The sequence below is a fragment of the Gallinula chloropus genome (genome assembly GCF_964237585.1).
Source record: "Gallinula chloropus genome assembly, chromosome: 6".
In the NCBI taxonomy this organism is placed as follows: Eukaryota; Metazoa; Chordata; class Aves; order Gruiformes; family Rallidae; genus Gallinula; species Gallinula chloropus.
Genome location: NC_140091.1, coordinates 9,036,599 through 9,059,675, shown reverse-complemented (window position 1 = coordinate 9,059,675; position 23,077 = coordinate 9,036,599). Strand labels below are relative to the sequence as shown.

Below are 23,077 nucleotides of genomic sequence, written 5' to 3'. Positions count from 1 at the left end.
GCTGCAATCAGACAGTTTTGAACCAAATCCCAAGCATGAGCAGAGTATCTGTCTCGTGTCTGTATTTTGCAAACTGCCCACTCTCACCAACACAGCCTCAGATGCAAACCAATTTGCATTTTTTGGGGTGGTCAAAACCATAATCCATATTTTTATGTCTTGGGCTCAACCTTTCAATTAATTAGAACCAGAGTGACTCGGTCTGCCCTCTCCGATGTGCACTCAAGTGTTTGTTTGGCATTGTGTGGGCCCTATGCTCAAATATTTTTTGCAGATGCACAGAATTAACCATGCATGTTTAGATGTGCTCAGGGAACACATACATTCAGAGAGATGTATATATTTGACCCCGTCACTTTCTTGTTAAACACTGTAAAGGATATCGACTTTCCCCTCCAGATTTTAAAAAGATTTAGAATAGGCAGTAGTGGTGAAATACCTAAAACATGCCGACAAATGAAGTATTTTTCTCCAAGACTGTTCTCTAAGACACACAATTATTTCAGCTAAGAAGATGCCTGTGCAATGTATTAAGGAGCGGAATGAACAACCAAAATATAAACTGGCTTAAATGGATGACCAATATACTGCATTTTTCCATTTGATTTCAATTTTCTTTTTCCTTCTCCCTGCTCTTTTTCCATCTCTGGGTAACAGTTTTTCTCTCCGCTTACTCTGTATCACATTTTTCTCTCTAATTCACTGGGCTGGCTTTCCTGCTCGCTGCTTGCATTTTTCCAGTCTTTCTTAGCAAGACTAATTAAGGTTGGGTAAGATCTTTGAACCTGTTATTTGGAGCAGTATTAAATACAAGCTTGTTCCACAGTACAAATGCACTGGCTGCTGCTTCTTTCCAACAGACTCGCTCTCAAAATAAAAAGGTTCACCGGGCATAGCTACCAGGCAGAAATGCCAAGGACATTAAATTGCTGCATTGCCCACAAGGTTTGGGTTCCTCCTGCTGCTTGCAAAACAACTAGAGTCATACCAGCCGCAGCATAGACTCCTTCTCCTTGCCAAGCCCTTCCAAACACACTGAAAGCCCGGAGATGCCACTGGTGTCTCATAAAAAGCTGCTTGCTGGCTTGCAGGGCTAGAAAGGCTCCAAAAGCTTTCCTTGCTGAGCGACGTAACCCGGACCCCGAGGTGTCTCTGCAGAACTGAGCGGTTGTGAGCACGGTCTGCACCACGTCTCTCCAAGGCAGTGCTAGGTGAGGCACCCTGACACCCAGCAGCTCACAAGCACTGGGCTTGGCCCCCTCACCTCCCAGCGTAGCAGGCTCAGGGCCCAGGTATAATACTTACTTTGTTCAGTTAAGTTATTCAGGAATTGTAAAGAGGAGATCTGAGTGAAATTGGAATTTGGCCTGGCATTTTCATAATTGCAGGAACCCAGCTTTTATAGCATTAAAGCCATATGAATATAAATAAATCTCCTTCATCCCAGTGAGTAACTGGACTTAGACCACAGCTGCCCTTTGGGGTCCTGCTGGGTTTTCAGCACAGCGCAGCCTGTGCTGCTGGGACTGTCAGGGAATCAAATTTCCTCCCGTCTTCTTAGAGAAACCCACTACCACACTGTAACTGTGGTTAAACCCCTCTTATAAACCAACTGCCCACCGCAACAGTCATGTCATCTTCCTCCCTGTCACACTTTTCTTCACTTAATTTCACAGGGCATGAAACCCACCAGTCAGAAGGGGAATAGCAGAACCAGAAATAAATCCCATATCCCTTACCCTTTTCCTTTGGGATAGCACTCACAGTGTTGTGTGTTTGCATTTCCACTGAACTTTAAAGACATCTTTTTCTTTACAGTAACTCAAGTGTCTTCACTGGAAGGTAAAGTTTTTTTACATTTTATGCATTTAGTGTAGCTTTGCTAAGCCTGAGGCTTCACTTTGAGGGTCAGCAGATCTGCAAACTTTTGGGGCTTAGGTACTGTTGGATGTGAAGATCACTCCAAGAAGTCCAAATTAGGGTTGCAGTGTTTGAGAAGGAGGGTTGCTCTGGCTTTTAAATGGTAACTGATCTCTTCAACACGTCTGCACATCCCTATGGCTGAGGCAGATAGTCATTAACACAGCAGCATCCCTTCAGAGGTCTCATCTCCAACCCAAACCCAGCTTTTGAGAGGACTCATTTCCCCCCCCCCCCGTATGGGTGCAGTGCAAGGAGCAGCCATGGCACTGAGGGCTCTCTGCTGCTTCCATAGGCTCAGCAGTGGGGAAACGCTTTGCTCCTGACCCTAACAGTTGCAAACAGTTCATGTGCAGAGGGGTCCCACCTCCCTGCAGCCTCAGCCCTGGCTCTAGTAGTCTGGGGAGCAATTCAGTGCTCTGAAGAAGGTGGAAAGGTGGAAAAAGCCACATTTTGTGGAAAACAACCGACTAGTGCTGTAAGTTGGGCATCTGAACATGGAGCTGGCCACAGCAGGTGCTTTACTTCCCACTTCAGTGTTTAAGGAATCCAACTCACCCCAGGGGCGGGAGCCCACTCAGCACTTCCCACGATGTATGACCTGCAGCCAGCCCTGCAAGTTTAACACCAGCCACACTCCTCGCCCACCCCGAACAGCAGGGTAAACGCGCTACTGGGTATTGAATTTTCTCTGCCTGTTAAACCAGACATCTCCATTTTTCAGCTGAATGAATGCAAAGAGTTTTGAAGAGCTGTGTTAAAGTGCATTTCAGCTTCAGAGGAATTTCCTTTACCTGAGGGTATTACTCAGTGCATTTTCCCTTCTTATCTGTTTGATGGGAGCCAGAAATACGGCTTGGGTAGGGTTTTTTTTGTCTGTGTTAGACAATATGCCATGGGTTGTCATAGTTAAAGGCTCCAAGGAGCCAATCCTCAGAACATCTGGCTAGTGAAAGCCCTGGATATGGAAAATATAAATGTCAAGGCTCATATTTATAAATTGGAAGGGCCATGACGACATCTGCTAACAAGCTTTCTTCCAGAGCCCATTTGCTGTACATGGTTATTCACAGGCAACAGTAAACATGTGCACGGATCACATGCGCGGCCTGCCCTTCCTTTCAGCCGCCGAAGGAACACGCGCTCCAGCAGCACACAAACGCTCTGTTCTCACAACACAGAAATACAAGTGTTTGCAAACCTCACAGCAGAGCTCTCACATACCAGACCACAGTGGGATACACTGCTGGAACAGACTAAAAATAGCTGGGGAAAGAGCCTTGCATTAACACCGAAGACAGTCAAACTCACTTAGCGTTAACTCTTTCAGTGAAGCAAGAGTCCTCCTTTTTTTTGCCTCACTCCTCCACAGGAGACACTCTGTCCTGTCTCGAAACCTTGTTTTTATGAGTCAGTAGTTGGGGATGGGAATCTCAAGACTCAAATGGAGTATAACCTATTCAATCATCCTAGCTTAAGAATAGCGTTAAAACAAGTTGGAGGCAAAATAAACTTGCTTCTACATTTAACACCCATAGGCACCTTTTCTCCTGCTTAATGCCAACTGTAAATGACTTTCTGATGCTCAAGGAATAAAAAAAATCATTCCAATGCAAAAGCATAAAGGTTTTACTAACATCTTATTATTGTAGGTGTCTAGACCACAGTTTGACCCTAACAGGCCTCAACACTCTTGGCATTGGCCACTATCAGAGACACTGTCCCCAAGGCTGACAGGTTGTCAAGAGAAGGAAAAGCATCATCAAAAAGAACCTGGTGTTTAAGGAAAGGTTGGATGAGGTACCTAGGGACATGGTTTAGGAAGTAATATAGGTGGTAGGGGAATGGTTGAACTAGAGGATCTTGGAGGTCTTTTCCAACGTTAATGATTCTATCATTCTATGATGTCCATGAATTTAGCAAAGAATAACTGAGCCAGTGCTGTCTCATCCAGTCTGCAGTGTCATTGACTATACATACATCTGCTTAAAAATGGTAGAAAAAGCAAAGAAGATGAATTAACATGGAGGACATCTACCTCCTGGTTAAAAAATGATTATGGGTGCCTAGCTATGCCTCCCACCTACTGCAGTCATGTCAGATGACAAAGAAATGCTCTTTACTAGTGAGAGATGCCCCCCCATCTCAAAGACGTTCTGCTCAAGGCTGCAGGCTCCAAAAGCCCACACTTTCACTGCCACAGACTGAGTGCAAAGTGAAGTTCTATGGACTCACTGCAGAGTGAGCTCAGAGAGATGGAGGTGAGTGCAGAGGTCTGGGGATGAATATAGAGATGCTGGAGGGGTCTGTTCCTATTCCTTGCTCCAGGGTCCATGCCAAGTGCATGCAGCCAGAGCTTAAAAGGTCAGGCTCTCTTTTTCTTGGAGAAAGAGAAAATTTAAGCAGAGAATGGAGAACTCTGGAACTGAAAAGTTAACAGGTAGTCCAAAATGAAGGAGTCCTGGCACAGGTGGAACAAGTGGGGATGTACATCATGGAGGTAGAAATTATCATAGCTCCTTCTTGAAAGTGAATCCTAAGCAGATATTTTGTTTGTGCTGCATCAGATAGATCTTAGGTGGCTTAAAGCTCACAGTGGCAGAGCTACGTTCAGCCCAAGTCAGAAATTCATAAAACCGGGGCAGATATAAATATCTATTATACACCACCTTTACTCAACACATCCAAAATGAAAAGTAGAAAACAAGGAAGGAAGGGAAAGCTCTTAACAAGTTCCATAAAACATCTTGCATTGTATTTTCAATCTTAATCAGCACTGAGGAGAGAGGAGGAGAAAGTGCTCTTGCATATCCAGTGCTGAAAAATACATCACTGTTCAAAAATCCTAGCTTTTGCATGCTCCAATTTTGTTACTCTCTAGCCTTCAAAAATATGGATTTAATATTCATGATGGATTTAAATTTCACAAAAATAAAATACCTAATGCATTACTAATAAATAATTCAGTTTCATGAAATAAACCTGAAATCTATATACAAATTATGTCTCTATTTCCAAATACTTCTGTGTTATTTATCTCTAAGGGTTTTATATTTGGGTATTTATAACTTTCATTAAAATAAGGTTTGCCTATTGCTTCATATTAATTGCTCATACCAGTGGTGAGACACTTAAGCAATAGCAAAAGTAAATATGCAAGGCTTTTGCTTATTTATCTGTGCTTGCTTCATCACCCAGTGACAGCACATCAGAGAGAACAACAGAACAAAGCAAAACAGAACAGATCTTTCTGCATGTCTAGCAGGTGGAAGTGTGGCTGCACATCCTTTCAGCCCCATCTGGAGGATAACAAATTCACTCTTTGACTTCACAAGGGGAGAGAAGTTATCACTCACGGCCAGCTGACAGGGAGGGTCTATTAGTGTGGAGATGCCAGAGGTTTGGACACGAACGTCAGGACTTCCCATCCATTACTGTGATGCACCAGAGCTGTGTGCTGAGCCCAGGCCTCACAGATTTAATGAATATGTTCTGTGCACTCTGACCAACCTGATAATCCAAGAAGCCTCCATAAAAACCATCTAGGGAGGGAGGATATGTCATCACTGTATTATCTGTTACAGCCAAGAGATTTACCTCTTAGTTATATTGCACTGAGTTATACTGTGCTGTTATTTTACTTGTGCTTGAGGCCTGGTGTACTTGGGGCTGTGCAAAGGGCAAGATGGAAGAGTTGTCAATGTCAATGCTTGTTTAAAGGAGGCATCAAGTCATCTGCTCATCTTAAAGGGGAATCAAATGGAAGCAGTAAGAAACTAAGAATGGGAAAATGAGTATCTGAGGACTCCTTCACAGAAGTATTTTGAGAGAGGCGTGAAATGTAGGGAGAGAGAAGGTCCAACTGCTTGCTTCACTGCCCAAAATGTCCTCTTCTTGCTACTGTACATCCACAGGAGTTCATAAAAAACTAGAGCAGATATCAGGTCTGCTCAAGATATAAAGGTTCAACTTCCACTGAAGAACCAGAAGGGAACATTTGGACAGGAAGTTTTGAGACTCCCTCGGTGTGACAGAAGGGTCTTTTGCCCGAGCTGTCAAACCTGGAGATTTTTCTGATTAGTGGCTATTTCTATGCCATGCCCTGGAGACTGTGGGCAGTCACTGATAGGGACTGTGATCGTGAAAGTTTCTTGAGAAGGAAATCCTGCTAGGTGAACAGTGAAGGAGGTGGTAGACAGAAGTGCTGGAGGAAAGCCAAGGGGCCACACAACACAGTTAAGCCCCAAGCAGCAACGAGGTGTGACAAGGAAGGGAAGGTGAGACTCCAACACACATATGCTCCCACTGCTCCTGACTGCTGGAGTGGTCCCTTTGGGAGACAGGTTCACTATAACAAGTTAGAAAGGTTGTGAAGCTGTGTCTTCATCCTTGGTTGGACACAGGGCAAATAAATGCGGAGGTGGCATCTGCGTACCTGGTTGCACAGAGATAGACTAGGGGATGGAGTGATCCCCTCTCTCCATGAGCATCAGTAGGCATGCAGTCTCTGGGAGTATCCTTACCAAGGAGGCGGATAGAGTAATTTAAACAAACAAGGCCCCAGTGATGGAAATTTCAAGCTCAAAGCTACCATATGGAGGGAAATCATCTGACCACAATTTACCTGTTAGACTTCAAAAGTGTCTAGGTCTCCTCTAAAGAAAAGCAGCCTTTTCTTTAATGAAGTTAAGTACTGTATTTCAGCACCGTGTGTTGTGAAAAGGAAGCAATTTGGATTCATTTACTGAAATTTACCTTTCAGATGCAGTTAAGTGAAATTAAAAGTTTGTCTGAGTTGACAGAGTTCTGTTTTCCATCACTGCATTGTCTTGAAAGAAAGGATAACAGGCTAAGTGCTTAAATTCCATCCAAACTGATAAGGTTCACTCTATACAGACACACTTAGTGCAGTTTATTACACATTGTCTCCCTTCATCCATCACTGGTATAACTTTTTTTTTTCTTCTTAAAATAACTATTGCTTCCAAAAGAAACTGATATTTGTGATGTTATTGCATTCATCTAGGGTTGGATAGTCAGCACTGGGCTATCAGAGAAATGCCATTTCAAATTACAAGGGGAATTCATTTCCTTTCCCACTAATGACAGGTTTTTCAGAGCTGAGCTTACATTTGGGACAAGAATTTCTTTTTCTCTCTTCTGATCACAATTCTTTTCCCTTAATTTCTTTCCTGTGCAAGTGAAACATTGGTATGTCCTCATTGTCTCTCCAAACACCATTTTAACCCATTTCTCTTCAGTGGGAGTGAACCTCTAAATTTGCCCATTACATCCTCTCTAATTCATTTTTCCCACCACTGGATTTCTCTCTTTCACATCCCCCAGCTGCCATCACTCTTTCCAAACCCCACACCTCCGGAAACATCCTCCCAGTTACTAAGTCCCCTCCTTCCCATTTCCCATGAGCTTTCCTCCCATCCTGCTTTAGGGCCCCAGGACCGAAACCCCCCCTGAGCTGGGAGAGGTTCTCCGTTCTCTTGGGCAGGTTTAGTTTGAAACCTTAAACTATCTGCCCACTAGAACAATGGTGTGATCCTGATCTGGCCTTCACTGACTCCTCTGAAATATCACAGACATTTTTCTATTCTTGCAAGTTACTGAGCAGTGCATCATGAAAAGCCAGTGAATGATCTGACATTAATTATGCACATTACAAGGGGAAGCTTAGCTAACACAGTGTCAACAGGAACAATAACACACTCGGTATGCCAAACTGCAGCCTCCCAGCCCAAGGGTTCTGCCTCCCCTCCCTGCTGCCCCAGCTGGCTTTTGGCTAAGGGAGCTAGCTAGGGTTTAAGTTTTGTCTAAGTTCGAATTCCTCCCAGAGACAGACTTCAGATCTGCATGTTTCTGCAAAATCAAGTAGTTAAAGAAAAAATCCTGCTACTTGAAATCTCTGTTTAATTTTGATTCTTGACAAACAATTTCAAACACAAACTGCAGCCAGGCAGGACTTCTTCGTTTTGTTTAGATTTGGGGGAATGTAGCCAGAAGGGAGAGGAAACCACACATTTCATCAGCATTTTTTATTTTTTAATAGCCCTCAGTGTAGCCGACTCCCCAGGAGATCAGCAAATCTTAGCTCTGTCAAAGACAGGGAGAAGACAGAGCGGCAGCTTTCTCATCCTCCACAGCGGTACTAACCATCCAACACACAAATCTAAACACGCTCCACTTAGGGGTGCCAACTCAAATGCCTCAGCTGTTAAGACAGAACAAAAAGAAAAGGACAATCTCCAAGGTAAAACTGAAAGTAAATACCTATAATGATGTGTGACATTAAATGATGACTCATTTTTCACAAGGCCATTTCAGATTGTAGCTATAACCTCAGATCAGACCTGAACGACTATGTGAGCTGAAATCTTAGTGGAACCATTAATTATGGATTTCCTGGCTTTTATAGGTTGGAGTCAGACCTTTGATGTTCCTTTAAGATTGTTCTCCTGTGTTCATTTCCTTTGTTTCTGTGTTGGTAGCTTAAAAAAACACCCTGAGATTTCCATGGATGTGTATGAGATAGCCTAGAAATGCACAGTCCATAAAAGCCTTGCAATTCATGGCTCATAAAGTCCTCTAATCCATGGTCAATAAAGCTTTGGAAAAGAGCTGTATGAACCACAGTCGTTTCACAGTTCAATGAGGTTCATACAAGAATCAATAATCTGGTTTAAATTCGCCTGGATTTGTCCTCCACCTGTATATTTCTCTTTGACTTTTCAGGTTGAAAGGCAGCTCATACAGCTGAATTCTAGAGACCTCGCATGGCAACAATGAGTTTTATGCAGCTTTCACCCCCCCAAAAAGCCATAACAATGACCTAAATCCCTCTACTTTGTCTCCAAGGTGAACAAGTCAAGTTTCAGGTGACAACTGATGAGCTAGGAAACTCAAACTGGAAGAACCACTTGGAAACATGGGGCCAAAGCTCAAGGTAATACACTATTCACAGAGCCCTCAGTCCACAGAACACTGGAAGCCCCAGTTTAAGTACGTGGAAATGCACAATGGATCTGTGGGACAGGCCAGAACGTGAACTTCTACAACACTAATTATCCTTGAAAATGAATGCTAACAGCCTCCCTGTTGGGTGCTGGTGAACACTGAGGCAACACAGAAGTTCACATGCTTCTCTCCTTCACAGTTAAGACTCCGTTGCCCATATTATTAGCCATCCTTGCTGCTTCTTCCCAAGAATGATCGCACTACAAAGTCCGGGGACAGGCACACAGTTCTGCTCTTTTCCTGCCAATCGAAACGAACTGGTTAGAGAGAACTCACTGTTTATTGCCTTGTGCAAGGTCCAGCTTGCAAGTAATGCTGATGAAACCCAACTGCCAAAAGCACAATATGCAGCAGCTGGTTTATGAAAGTTGAGACCCCGTCCAATTTATGGGGAAACTGAGCTGGTTGTGAGGCTCTCATTTAGCTGAACAGTTTGTATTTTTTGTTTTGTTTTGTTTCCAGGAAAACACCAGAAGTTACTCCAGAACTGTAGAAGGACTAAAACAATCTGAAAGCACTAAGGCAGACTTCCCTTCTTCCAGCCTTTCCTCATTTCTAGGGCTGTGATCTCCCACTAATATCTCCCTCGGATCTTTCAGCAAGGCAGGCGACGCACAGTGCCTGGTTCATCACCAGCGTGGTGGGAGTGGAAACTTACGTTTCCTTATCCCAATCTCCATCCTTATGAAATGGATGTAGAAGGATAAAAGGTTTTTGATTCAGATGAAATCTCACAGGAGCACAGAGCGATTGATTTAACTCTAACCTTTTAAATACTTTTCCTGGGAACGTATCTTACTGAAATAAAACAGAGTGAGGCACAAGATTCTGCCAAAGCTATGCAAGCACCACTGCTTTAAGCTCCTAGCTACACATTTCCACAGCCACATCAAGCCCAATATCCAAGATCCTTTCTGGATAGATAGGACAGAAGCAGGGGGAGGTTTGCACCTAATTTCCAGGGTCCCACCAGATATATTTAAGCACTTCACTTGTATGACACCACGTATGATGGTGACCTTGTGAAATGCTGGGACACGATGAGACATTGTGACTCAGAAGAATGACAGAAAAGTCCCTTGTCCTTGTGAGGCAATCAACTGTGTTGTACTAAATGGCTCAGTTGTCTGCTTCTGCAGAGAGGATCCAACCACTGAACATACACTGAGAACAAAACACATGAATCCCTCTTACCAAGGCTGACATTAACCTCAGAAATAGCCTTACTGCATTAAGATTAATGTGCACCATCTTAATAACAGCTCTTACATCACTCACCCTGAGAACACAATACATTACAAAAAAAAGGAGAAAAAAAAACAAGCAACTTTTCCATTAGAATGAATTAATAAAAGTAAAAAAATCCTAAAACACAAATAGGTGGAGTTAGTAAAGGGAAAAACCTCTGAGACACTCTGACTTACTTTACTTGCAAGGAATTTAGGTGCTATGAAAATGTGGAATAAGAGTAATGCTCAAAGACAATCATTACGTGTACAGGCAAGTAGCCAGTTCCCAACAAATGTTTTCATTCCTTTTACTTGTTAGGAGATCTATAAACACTGTGGCTGTTTGTCTGCCCATGACTTGGCCTGGATAAAAGCACTAAGGGCTTTGGAGGTGGGAGAATAAATCATCCACAAATCCCAAAAGCATACATTGAGGAGCCCTATTTAAACATGAAGGCTCTTATTCAAACACTGAATGGGAATTTTCAACCTCGGACCAATACTGGAATGGCCACTGAAATGTGGCCACCTCTATTCTTTTCACATAGAGGCCTTAGTTAAGTACTTCATTTGCCTCAGTTTGCGGTTTCCAACGCAGTCTGCGAAATTAAACTGTTTCAGTCTCAGAATACTGTTAAAAAGATTGAAAATCAGACATGTCAGAATCTTAAAAACTCTGAGGAATATTCTGCATGATTGGAAAATGGGCAAGTCTTTGGGTTGAAAACTGACAGCAAAGATTGGAAAGTAATTATTGGAAGAGAGAGGGCAAACACAGAATATTTTCCAGTGTGATCTTTTCCCTGTTTTTTAATCTGAGGAGTCTTTGTGTATTTGAAATATTCAGTGCATTCACTTTTTTCTGTTTCCTTTTAGATCAAACATGTTTATGAGCCTTCCTCCTAGTTCTTCATTAGGCTCCAAAAACATCACTTCGCTCCCTGTCTCTCCCATTTAGTCTTTCTCCAACCCTCCTTATGGTCTAATCAACAAGAGCTGGAATCTGTAAAGAGCAACTAGTTAAGAGACAGGAGGAAGAGGTCAAGGAGTTATGACTCACCTGTCTTCTATCCGAACCCAGAGGTCATTGAACTGCCTCTGGCGATGGTGTTTGTGCTGCTTCTTGTGCCATTTCTTCTGCCTGCCAAACTCTTCCAGCTGGCTGATGCTATCTGGCAAGAGGAGGTGAGGAGACAGGCTGTCTTCTTCATCCATCTGCAGGGGCTTCAGGGAAGGAGATGACAGTGGGACCTGCTCAGAAAGCTGGACAGCAGGTAGGGCTGTTGCTGAGGAGCCTTCCAAGGCTGGGCTTATCTTTGTTGTCCTTGAACTGCAAAACACGACATTTGACAAGTAAGATAGGGATGATGCTAGTGAAAGCAGAGGACTACATTACTTGGTGGGTACTCCTAGCTGCTAAGAAGGTGTACAAAGAGAAAGGCTTTTGCTCTGGGGCAGCAACTAGAGGTATCAGTGTCATTTCCTAGAAAGCTTTTACATAAATACTAGATTGAAAAAGGTGGGCAAGGCAGTTGCTGTTTTCTGGCATTTTAATTACCTCTTCCAGCCTTTAGTGCTTGTGGCAGAGGTCAACTTCACCTCCCTCTTTGGGCTGGAGGTTAAATGGCAAAACTGTGACTCTATCTGAGGAAAACAGATCCTTAACAGAAGCTGATCTTAAATTAACGAGGTGACACTTTCAACTCTGTGGAAATCAAGTCATTGTTTTGATTGCAACATTAATTGTGCTTGTTCATCTGAGTTAGAATTGGTGACAGGGAAGCCCAGATTGATGACAGGAGCATGATGTAACTGCTAGGTTGCTGGGATGGGATGTGTGAGACCTGAACTCCATCAGGTTTTGCATAATGGGGAAATGAAACAAAAAAGAGGGGGTGGTGGGGGGGGTAAATGATGTGTCCAAAGCTATCTTGAAACAATACTCCCACAGCTCTTGCATCGGACTGGAACTATGCAGAAAAAGGGCCTTTTATTGTTTTCTACTTCTATAGTTTCACTAATTTCAGGAAAAAAAGTCAATACAAACTCTCTCCTTTGATATGTGAACTAGCATTTGTGAGCTAAGGGTATCTGAAGCAAAAATCTACTATACCAGTACTGACACAAAGCGATTCCTCTCCCCTCCCTAACTTCAGTAGAAGTTCCTGTTTGGTCTCAATTGTAAGGGAGGATCTTTTTCTCTCTCTGGATGGCCCAATGAGTTGTAGCTACAGAAAGTGGAAGAGAATTAATAGGCAATATGAAGCTGTGGTCTGCAAAACTATTTCTATTACATGGATGCTATGACTTTTATGACAGAAACAATTAAAGCCACGTGAAAAGTTTTGCCTCCTGAGTGAAACCAGTAAGACGTTTTAATGAAAAAGTAATAAAAAGTCCTAAACTTCATTGGTGACAATGTACAAAATGTGCTGCAAGTGAAACCACATGTTCATTTATGGAACATTTTGTTCTCTTCCAAAAAAGTCACATCTACTACTAATGGCAGCTTTTCTTCTTTTTTTGATTTTTTGGAAGTCCATTACAATAGCAGTCAAAATGGTCATCTCTATTTCCACTACATCATGTTTCACCCAAAGGTCCTTCCAAGAGCTACTGATAATTAATTGTTCCTACTACCAGACTCACTGGCAAAAACTACAGTAACTTTGTCACTTGTAGCCAACATTAATGAAGTTCTTCAGAGATCATTTGACAGATACAGAAAAGAAAGACACTTGTTTAAGCTAATGCTAAAATTCTCCAAGGTTGCTTTCATTAATAAAAGACACAAGAAACGCCCCTGTTTTTCCTCTTTTCCCAAGCATTCAGACTCTCAGTGAGTCCTTTTCAAACTCATTTATACCCCTCCATGCTCTATTTTACATCAAAGAGAGAGGCTGGTTCTGGATTTTTTTTTACCCCCATTAGGGCTTTCACCCATGATTTATGTTGACGAGTTTTCATCAGTGCAACAAGTTTCTTTGAGAGATCTTGGTGTTCTCCAAAGCCTTTGGGACTTCTTAAGCTCATGGCTGAAGCAAAGCCATCTCCAGACTCATAAAAGGAAAGGTTTGCATTGGGTGGGCAGAGAGTTCTTAATTTTTGTCCTACCATGATGGTGGATCAATGAAGTATCAACATGCAAATGCAGCCATTTAGCAGCTTGAAAGATAACACACTGTGATCTTGGACAGGATGAGTTAGGCAGGTAGGAAGGACCTGAACCAAGCATCACCAAACATCATGTGGGTAACGGCAATGGCAGCAGGCAGCAATGTGTGGCAAGAAAGCCCTGGCCTCATTCCCTGCACGCCAAAGTGATGGAAATACAAACTGGTTGATACTACAAGCTCATTTTGGTACTTCTACGGCTACCTCTGCTCTGCTCACCACTGTGTGGTGTGAATTCACCCAGGTCTTCCTGCAACCAAGCTGTCCATCTACACACTAGGGAGAAGAGCATTACCCTGGCCACAAGGCTGTGGTGGGCAGAGACATATTAAGAAGGCAAGAACATGGAGTAGGTGTGGGGTCCAAAGTTGACAAGCAGTGTGATCATCACAGCTGGAACTGAGCTGCTGCCGAGATTTCTGCTTCCATTGACTTTCTTCTCCTTGTCACGTTCTGATTAGTCAGGGATTGCCCAAGATACTGAAGGTAGAACCAGCCCCCACATCAGCCCACATCTGCCAGCTCAAGGCTGGGGCCACCATTCAGTTCCTTGAATGGTTTTAGAGACAACTGAACACATACTTTCCACCTTTTAACACTTACTATTTTGTTACATGTGTTTACCTTGCTCTAAGCTCCTAGTAAACTGGAACCAGTAGAGAGGTGTTTTTATGGGTTGAGATTTTAGAAACCACTTAAGACGACTGGCAGCTCACTTCTTATTAAAATTAATGAGTTTGGGCATCAAAATCCCAGTGGTGGCTTTGAAAGCTTCTAGCTTAATTGTTTCCACTACCATCACATGAGCCACAGATTGTAAACTTGATATTTCAGAACATTCTTTGGGAAGAGGATAAATAAACACTGAAGAAACATTAAAATGTTGTAACCTAAAGAGGGTTATAAACTAACCACTTGTACTTCAGAGTCTATGCAGGGGGAATAGCCCTACTGTGGCAATTGCACATTATACTTGGTCAATACTTCTTCCTTATTCCTGTACTCCTAATAACTACCCCAAAACCTAGGAGGGGTTGTTGAATGCTGTGTGTTGGTGCATGCTTGCCTCTGTCAAAACAAATTATTATTTTTTTTTAATTGACTGAATAAACCTAGAGACTTGGTTGCATTCAAATCTGATCATCAGCCTACAGACATTCAACCAGAAATAAAATGAAAACTTTGAATCCCATAAAGTATGGATATTTAACCCAAATATATTTTAAGAATATTTAATAATTTTAGAATATTGTGGTTCAAAGTCAGGTAGACTATATAAATTTCTCATTGATTTAAGTAAAAATGTCATTAATACAAAGGGCTTGAATTATTAACATTCTGGGTATCTTTACCCTTTAAAAAAAGGACAAAGCCTCGCATCTGCAACAGGATACCTGGACAATAGATCTCCCCATTGCACACAGCTTTACAGTTAGATTCAGCTGATCGTTTCATGGACTATTTCATGCCTTTTCAGTCTCAGTGCTCTCTGTTAGCACAGCTGCACCGTATGAAACCATGGGGATATACTACACTGTTTTCCACACTCCTTCACTACTGCTGAGACAGCTTTTCAAGATATGCAGCTATTTTTAAAGCCAGAGAAAAAGCAGGGCTAGTTTTCAGTTTGTGAGGCCACGGTGCCTGTTCTGAAGATAGAGTGATAAAGTACCACCCAAATATCTTGGTCCAAACAAAGATCTCAGAAATCTTTCATGAATAACTTGATACAACTCCAGGCTTAGAGGTTCCACCCATTTTTAAATCTATCATCCGCACACAGGGTGGTCTTTGAGAAACTAAAAGTATTTCAGGCCCTTAGGTGGGTTTTTCTCATCTTTGACCTTAATTTCCTTCCCTGGGATACACAGTTCTGCAAAACAAGTTCTTTAAAATAACAGAGTCCAAATAAGAAAACTTAGGAGCAAATATCCTACATGGCTTGGTCCTAAGGTACAGAAACCAGAGTGAAAACAGGAAAACATTTATTCTTGCTAGTTCTTGAAAACACTTAATCCATAGACAAAGGCCTCTGCGGTTTTGTTTCCCTTCTGGTGAAATCTGCCATCCTTTTCTAATTCTTTTCAAGAATTAAAAGAACAAAACAAAACACAAAAGCAGTTTAGGCTGAGCTGTATGCTCCATTAGGCTGTCTCAGCATTCTCTCTGCCTTCTGGTGTCTAGTGTCACTCTGTGCTGGCACCAACAATAGAAAATTGACTCATCATCTGGATTTTCTAGGGTTAGCAAGTGGATCTGGTCAGAAAAATGACACTAACATCAGGATGTCCTGTAAAAGCTTCTTTTAACTATTCCCATGCTTAAAATTTCCCAAGTCCCTCATTCAATCAAGCCCAAGCCCAGCTGGCAGTCTGGCCATGCCTTTTTCACTGCCCAGGAAAGCATCTTCCTATCCCTCACATCAGGTATCCAATTTCTGCAGCTCAGAGGGCCACGACCACCCCTGGGATTGATAACCTCCTCTGTAAGGCAAATCAGAGCATCCAGGTTTCATTCCTGCTCTGACCGGCCCTTGCGAATAGCCCACCTTTCCCCACCAGTGGAGGCCGCGTGGTGTTATCACGACATCTAGCACTGCACATCATCCCCACCAGCAGGGATTTTCCCAAACACCGATTCATTAGCAATTGTTTGAGGGGACCAACAGGCAAGGCAGACCCCACTAATGCCTCTGCCCACTGACTCCGCTGCAATAATGGTGACAACATGCAGGGTGAGATCCAGCAAGCCTCCCTTGGGCTTCAGCAGACCAAGCATTTGCCCTTGCTTATGGGAGAAGACAGGCCTTTGCTGACCATCCGCATCTTCCACACACCTAAATCATCGATCTATGTTTTCAGCAGTCTTGTGGTCCCGTTTCTGTCCCCTCAGATGTGTGCAGGGTCTTCTAAAACCCAAGTCTGCCGATGTGTTATTTGCATCTTGTCTCTGTAGCGCGAGCAATGGAAAAGCTTTGCTCAGAAGGCTGCCGCGCTTGCACGCGCTTCCAAGTACAGCCACATTGTTGAGGTTTTTCTTGCTTCAATTTTCAGAACTGTCAGGCAAGGAAAGATTCTGTTTCATCAAGAGAGAAGCTGTGGTGATAGCGAGGAATGTGTGATGTGGCAGCTCTATCGTTAATGCCACTGTTCGTGGGATGCACCCGGATGACAGCCAGACACTAAGTTAACAGCGTTTTATTATAGACCAGTTCTCATAAATTCCAGTTCAGGAGTTTTTGTTGAGGCAGGAATTTGTCAGTTCCTCGCACGCACCCTTGCTCCCCTTGCCACAGGCCACAGAGACATCTGCTTCTTGCTGTTTTTTTCTTCCTTACGCATCTCTCAGAGCAGTCATGCACACCCACAGGATGGGCACCAGAATGTCCTGTCCCACAAGAAGTTTTACATTTCTTTCTCTTCCATGCTAGGATGAAACTCAGATTTTCAAAGCTCTTGGGAGAGCAGCAAACAAAAGGAGAACAAAAAACCAGGCAGAAGTCCTAACCCAACCCTGTATAGCTTATAGGGCCTCTTACTCATGATGTGACATACAGATTTAGACCATAGTCTCTCAAATAGGGTGACACCAGTGCATTCCACCATGGAGTTCATCTCCTTTATGATTAAAGCATCTATGTAAGTTTCAGTATTTTTGATTACTGCAAAAGAGAGTAACTCCAAAGAAGAGATTGGAGTATTAGGTTCTCTCCATACCTAACTTAGCTGAGCTGCTTTGGGTAAGTGCTGTATATTACCAAGGATGAATCTGAGCTCAAGACAACAGCAAAAGAGAATACCTGTGAAATCCCTGATTACTCACCCAACTGATTGGCTTAATTATAATGAATTAATTTTACTTAGAATACAATTGCCTTAGACCTCTGTACCACCATTAAAGCATTTACATTTCTTAACAGAATTTGGAAACAAAGTGGGTTTTTTTTTCATTTTTGTACCAGACTTAACTACATGTCATAAGCAGTTAAATTAGGTTAAGTAGTTAAATTAGATTACAGTCCACCCCAAACTTGGATGGTATCTCTGGACTCAGAATCCACGTCAGACTATTTCTCTGGGAAGAATCGCTGCTGTTCAAGAACTGTGACCTTAGTTTCAAAGTGAATTTGGTCCTTGGTATACACACATAGACATGCAAAACCTCAGCTCTGTCCATAAATGAAGTGAAAAGCTTGTGAGGTCAAGATGTTCCCATGGATGGCAAAGTTTTCCTTCCCAGTATGAGAAATTATAAAAGGAATAACACTTTTGTTATCTATTCCATTTCATTAAAAGCAGAACTGCTCTAGGGTACAGGAGAAGAGATACAACCTTTCTGCAACGTAAGTGGTTGAATCTGCTGAAAAAAAAGTAATGTGCCATTTCCACATTTTCATATGAGTTCTTTTATTTCAGAAAACTCAAAATGTTCAATTTCAGCACTTTCTGAACAAAGCTTTTATTTTTTTTGTCTTCTGTTTCAAAGACTTGAATGCTACATAGTGGCCTTTTTTGTTTAAAAATGGATCTCAATTAAAAAGAAAAATTCAACTAATAAATAAAAATTACAAAACCCCATCAAAACCCAATCCCTGCCTTCAAGGGTCCTTGAAATGTTCAACTTCATATTGCTCTGAACTTATTTACCCTTCTCGACTGGTTTTGGTTCAATTCATGAATTAAACAATCTTTTGTTTATGCATCTTTAGTGTAAACTGCACAAGCTGCACAGCAGCCTCAGAACATGGGCTGGGCCCACAGAGGAAGGACGGGTTGACTCTCTGGTCTTTCTTGGAGAGAAAGGGCTTCAGATTCCGATTACAACTCCTGCATGTACCACTAAAAGACTTAATGTTAACTCAAATGTTTTAGCGTCTTCTAATAAATTTTTGAGTGTTGACTTTGCAATGAATTTTTAATATTTCTGCTTTTCTTTCCTGATTCTGGACAGAAACAAATCCTGGAGCATCAGCATTACATCTGGATTAGAAAGCCTGAATTTTGTCCAAATTTGCCAAGAATATGCAGGCTTTCTGATGAATCTGAAGTGATGGCATTACACCACAAAAGAAGATTTTAGGGTTGCATTTTTATTGAACTGGAATATTTTCAAGCTTTATTCCACACATTTTTTTCCTGTTACTGCTTGAAAACCATTAGTAACAAGAACAAATATATTGCTCTTTCCTTTTAATAACTTTCTAATATACTCATACATATTGCTTTAATAAAGAACAATGGTGGACTTATTACTGGGCAATGTAATCTCTGCTTCCTCTTTGTAAACTCTCTGATCTTTCTGTTTCTTTGAGGTGATGTCACATTAATTATACACAGCACATTTTTAAGGTGCTGGAAATTAACTTCCATCATCTGACAGGTTCTGCAAAGCATAAAATTCTTATCTAGTTTGGCCCAATCTGCAACACCAAGTTTCTTCACATCTCAGTGTGACATTTCCAGACCTTTGGGCTGGGCTTAAGTTTTGGGCCAGTTCTGATTCTCCAGTGTATTTATGGGGGTTTGGGCAGTGCCTGAGAAACTGCACAATCATAGAATCATAGAATCACAGGGGTTGGAAGGAACCTCGAGAGATCGTTGGGTCCAACCCCAAATTGGTGACCGAATGCCACCATCTCATCTCAGCACATAGGATCTCAGACTCCAGTGAGCTGAAAGCAAACCAAAGCCTGAACAAATCCTCCTTTCTCCTCCAGTTGCCAAAATTAAACTAGAAATACTCACCAAAACTCGTCTCTCTCCTACAGTAAGTCAGTGGAGCTCCTGATATCTATGGATGTCTGCTCCTCTCTAGTCATTGTCAGTTTTTTTGGACACTGAGCTGTACAGCCATGTGTAAAGTCCAGTTTGCTAATTCAGTTGCAAAACTATTCCCATCTTATGCTATTCCAAAATTGGAAACTATTCCCAAACCATTCCTGACCTCAGTTTAGAAAAGAAAGCAAGGGTGCATTTGTTCCATCCCAGTAGTTGTCATCCTGACAGGTTTCAAGATTAAGAACCTGACTGACAAACCTCCCCCTACCCAAACTGGCTGCTGGGTTTCAATTCCTCAGTGGAATTACAGCTAATACACAACTTGTTGTCTGTACCTTACTCATTTGCATTACAAATTGAATTCTGCTCCCAGATTGTCTCCCCCTTGGGAACTAGTTTCCCTTCTCTGCTGGATCCTCCAGAGAGAAGAAACATCTGCAGCAGTTCACATTTTCCATCACATCTTAAAAGTAAACTCTCTGCAGAGACATCAAGTGAGCAGGGTACCAAATGCCTAGCTCAAGGTACTAAAACATTATCACTGACTTCAGACTTAAAACTTTGGGCTGATTATTCAAAGTACACCTGGTACCACTTCTTTTACTTCCCTCTGATGCTCTTGAAGCTGAGCCCTAGCAGAGATGAGGTACTGGGTAGATCACAAATCAGTACAAGCATGGCAACTTGTCTTCCTTAAGTATCTTGTTCAGTCCAGCTCTCATAATTGCAAGACAACAGATAATGTAGGCACACAAGTAGCTGCTATCACTGGGAGGAGAGACATGGGCCACTTAAACTGAGCAGCAGGCAGAAGCGTGGAACCAAAGAGCCGTAAGGAGACCACGTCTGCAAGAGATCTCACATCTCTCTCACACTGAATCCACTTCTCCTCTCTGTAGCTGACACTGTAAAACATCTGATCTCCTTAGCTGGGGACGGCTGCTCAGCTAAAAAAAGGAACACAGAGCCAGTCTGCCTTTCTCCAAAACACTGTTAGAGCCCACTGGCATTGTTTTTATCACAGGGCCTGAGTGTTTCCAAGAAAAGAACAAAACAGTTGTCAGAAATCCTATTCAGACAACACTTCAGCCTGTCTGTGGGCATTTTTACTGCGCAGTGATGGACAGAGCCCTCGAAACATGATGAAGGCAGGAGAGTTCTTCCTCCTCTTCCTCCAAACTCACTTGCTTTAGAGCCCAATGCTGTTCTATCAACTCTAACATTAACAGACTTCACATAAGGTCTCTCTGCATACTATCCTGGTTTCACTTGGGTTCCCTCTCTGTATTAACTCATGCCAATGAAGCCGCTTGTATCAAATACTTATTTGTCTGAAAAATCCATCCTTCATTAAAATTCTTCATTAATGAAACATGCACATTGCTGCTGAAATCTTCAGGAAGAAAAAAGGTTTTATATTCCCTTTTTTGCTTGGTAATTGAAACCTGTGAGATCAGACCTTGAACTACAGCTTGAATGTCTAGGAGACATCTGAGGCCACAAGGAAGATTGATTTTTAATGAACTCGGGCAAATCTCACTGACTAGTTACAAACAACAGGGCCCAGGTCTTCTCCCCTTAAAACAGGAAAATGGGCACTGACCCCAGAAGATATTTCTCCCTCATTGCAGTGTCTATTATTATTATTTTTACTGGTACATTTAATAATCCCAGAAGTAAACTATCCATGCATTAAAGAACTCCATTTCAGCAAGCTGCCAAGTTAAGGGTATGAGATGATGACAGATACAGCCAGAGCATCACGAGGATACACCACCACAGCACTCGACCATACAGAAGTGAGAGTCTTTGTGGCCTCCCTGAACTCTCCTGTAGACCTCATTGCAAAGGAGCTTTGGGGGCTCATCTGCTCCAAGGAGTTACTGACACAGCTGGAAATGCAGGAGGCGGCGGTCTGCATAAAGGGAAACACAATTTCTTCCTGTGTCTAACTGGTTAGCACTGGTCACCAGGAGACATGGAGGTTTTCTTAAGTCCTTTACTATCAGCCTCTGATGAGAAAAGCGGGAGGAGTGATGGGTCTTTGAAGTAATTCAGGTGCCAGACACCTTCCAGTGGAGGAAAGGAGAGAATGTCCATGCATTGGACATGGCTACCAGGGGCTTTCTGCTGGCTCAGGAGAAGAATTAGGCCAACTGTCTTCCTTGACCAGAAAGGTATCAAGATCCTCAGGCAGGTGCCCTTTGCCTAATCTCTGCAGATTGAATTTGTCAAGGAAAAAGTATAAATTATACTAAGGATTGGCAGTGGTTGAAACTTTCACTGAGGTGCTTTGTGAACATGAATGACAAACGGCTCTTGTCACAAGCTTGAGCAGACCCAACTTCTACATAAACTGTTTATACACAGGCAGAGAGAAACGTACACATACACAAACCCAGTGATTAAGCCCAGCTCTCCTCCCATGAAGAGAGCCCCACATGCCAGTAAACCAAACAACCAGGAAAATGAAAACCACTTGTTCTGCTGCTCCCCAGAGCACAGAAAGTCAGTTAGGAACCCTCCTCCCTCTGTTGTAGGTACATACGTGTTTTCTTTGCCTCTGCGTGTGTGTTTGCCTGCAAATGCTTTATCGCAGCGCCACTTGTTTGAGAGGGTATCACAGCCTAGTATTTGTAGCACTGCCTGGCTACTGAAAAGCATGCAATATCACGAGTCTAACAGATGTCAGAGAATCATCAAAATTATGCCTGGCATCTGGCACAGGTTCTAGCAGCCGTGTTAGCTTCTTATCGCTATCCAAAGCTGGAACACTGAGAGAGAGACCAGACTAGGACACCTCCTGAGGCCGTGCTGCAATCCAGCTCAAATACAGAGAAGCCCCTTGCTAACAGAGGGCTTTTTATCTCAAAATCACTCTTCTCAGAATAATCTGATAATTTAAAGTTGTGGCTTTTTTAGTATACATAATTAAAATCAACTAACTTTTCTATCCATGGAGAACGTGTCCTCCTACCAATCTCCTGCAACGTGGTTGTCTCTGCAACATGGCCCTGCACTGGAATACACGCTTCATTTTCAAAGGATCTGGAGGAGCAAGGGTTCAACCTCTATGCTTGCAACTTTCATTCAGCTTTTGCCGTGGTTTCTTCAGCCACACTGAATTATCATTCCTTGCTAATTCTCTTGTAAGGACTTAATCTTCTAATAAGTAAACACTCCTCTCTGTCTCAGATCACCTTCCACTGTAGGTGTTGGTGTCAGACACAGAAAGCTGTTGTGGTCTACCTTGGCAGCTCGGATCAATCCTGGATAGGTGATGTCTCCGTACCACAAGTGTGGGATTTACAGGCGTGTGCCAGGCAACACTCAGCTCAGGAACAGAAAGCCCATACAAATCTCCTGCTTTCACTGGAAGCAGCTTCACACAGGAAACATCTGTACAAGAAAGTGCTGAGAGGAGCATGTGAGCATTGGGAAGGAGACTCAGATGACCTCTGCGTCATGCTCAGCGGTGGCTGAGATGTGTCTCAAGTTTACAGTGCTGCCAGTGCTTTCACAGCTCTCCCGGCCTGAGGGCAGCCCATCACATCCCAAGAGGGGAGGGAATCTCCCAGTGGTTTCGTGGTTAGTAGTTTAACTAATGCTAAACTAGCTGTGCTGTCACAGTTTCCCTCAGGGAGTTAAAAACCTCTTCATGCTCCAGTTTTCCACCCACCCATGAGGGTAACTCCCTACCTCACATGGAGATAGCAAGAAGAAATACAGCAAAGATCCAGAGACGCTGTGGGGCCATGTAAGCACTGCAGACAGATAAGCGTGGGCCAGACTGCAAAACTGCCACCTCATGCTGTTGAAATGCTGCCCACATAAGACATTTTAATTAAAACCGCAGAACGATTCATCTGACTCATCTCTCTGCAACGAGACCAAGCGCTTGGGGCAGCCCCACCGGGCCCACTGAGACTGAGACGTTAATTCTGACCAGAA

The 23,077-nt window shown here is 42.8% G+C and overlaps 1 protein-coding gene across 1 annotated transcript in view; it reads right to left on the bottom strand.

Moving 5' to 3' along the window:
* TRABD2B (TraB domain containing 2B) overlaps window positions 1–23,077 on the bottom strand; it is a gene marked incomplete at its 3' end in the record, with an annotated part of 283,411 nt that overhangs the window by 8,998 nt on the left and 251,336 nt on the right. Inside the window, exon 6 of the mRNA XM_084266502.1 lies at window positions 11,236–11,505. Within this exon, the coding sequence (XP_084122628.1) occupies window positions 11,236–11,505 (270 nt within the window). The remainder of the gene's footprint in view (window positions 1–11,235; window positions 11,506–23,077) is intronic.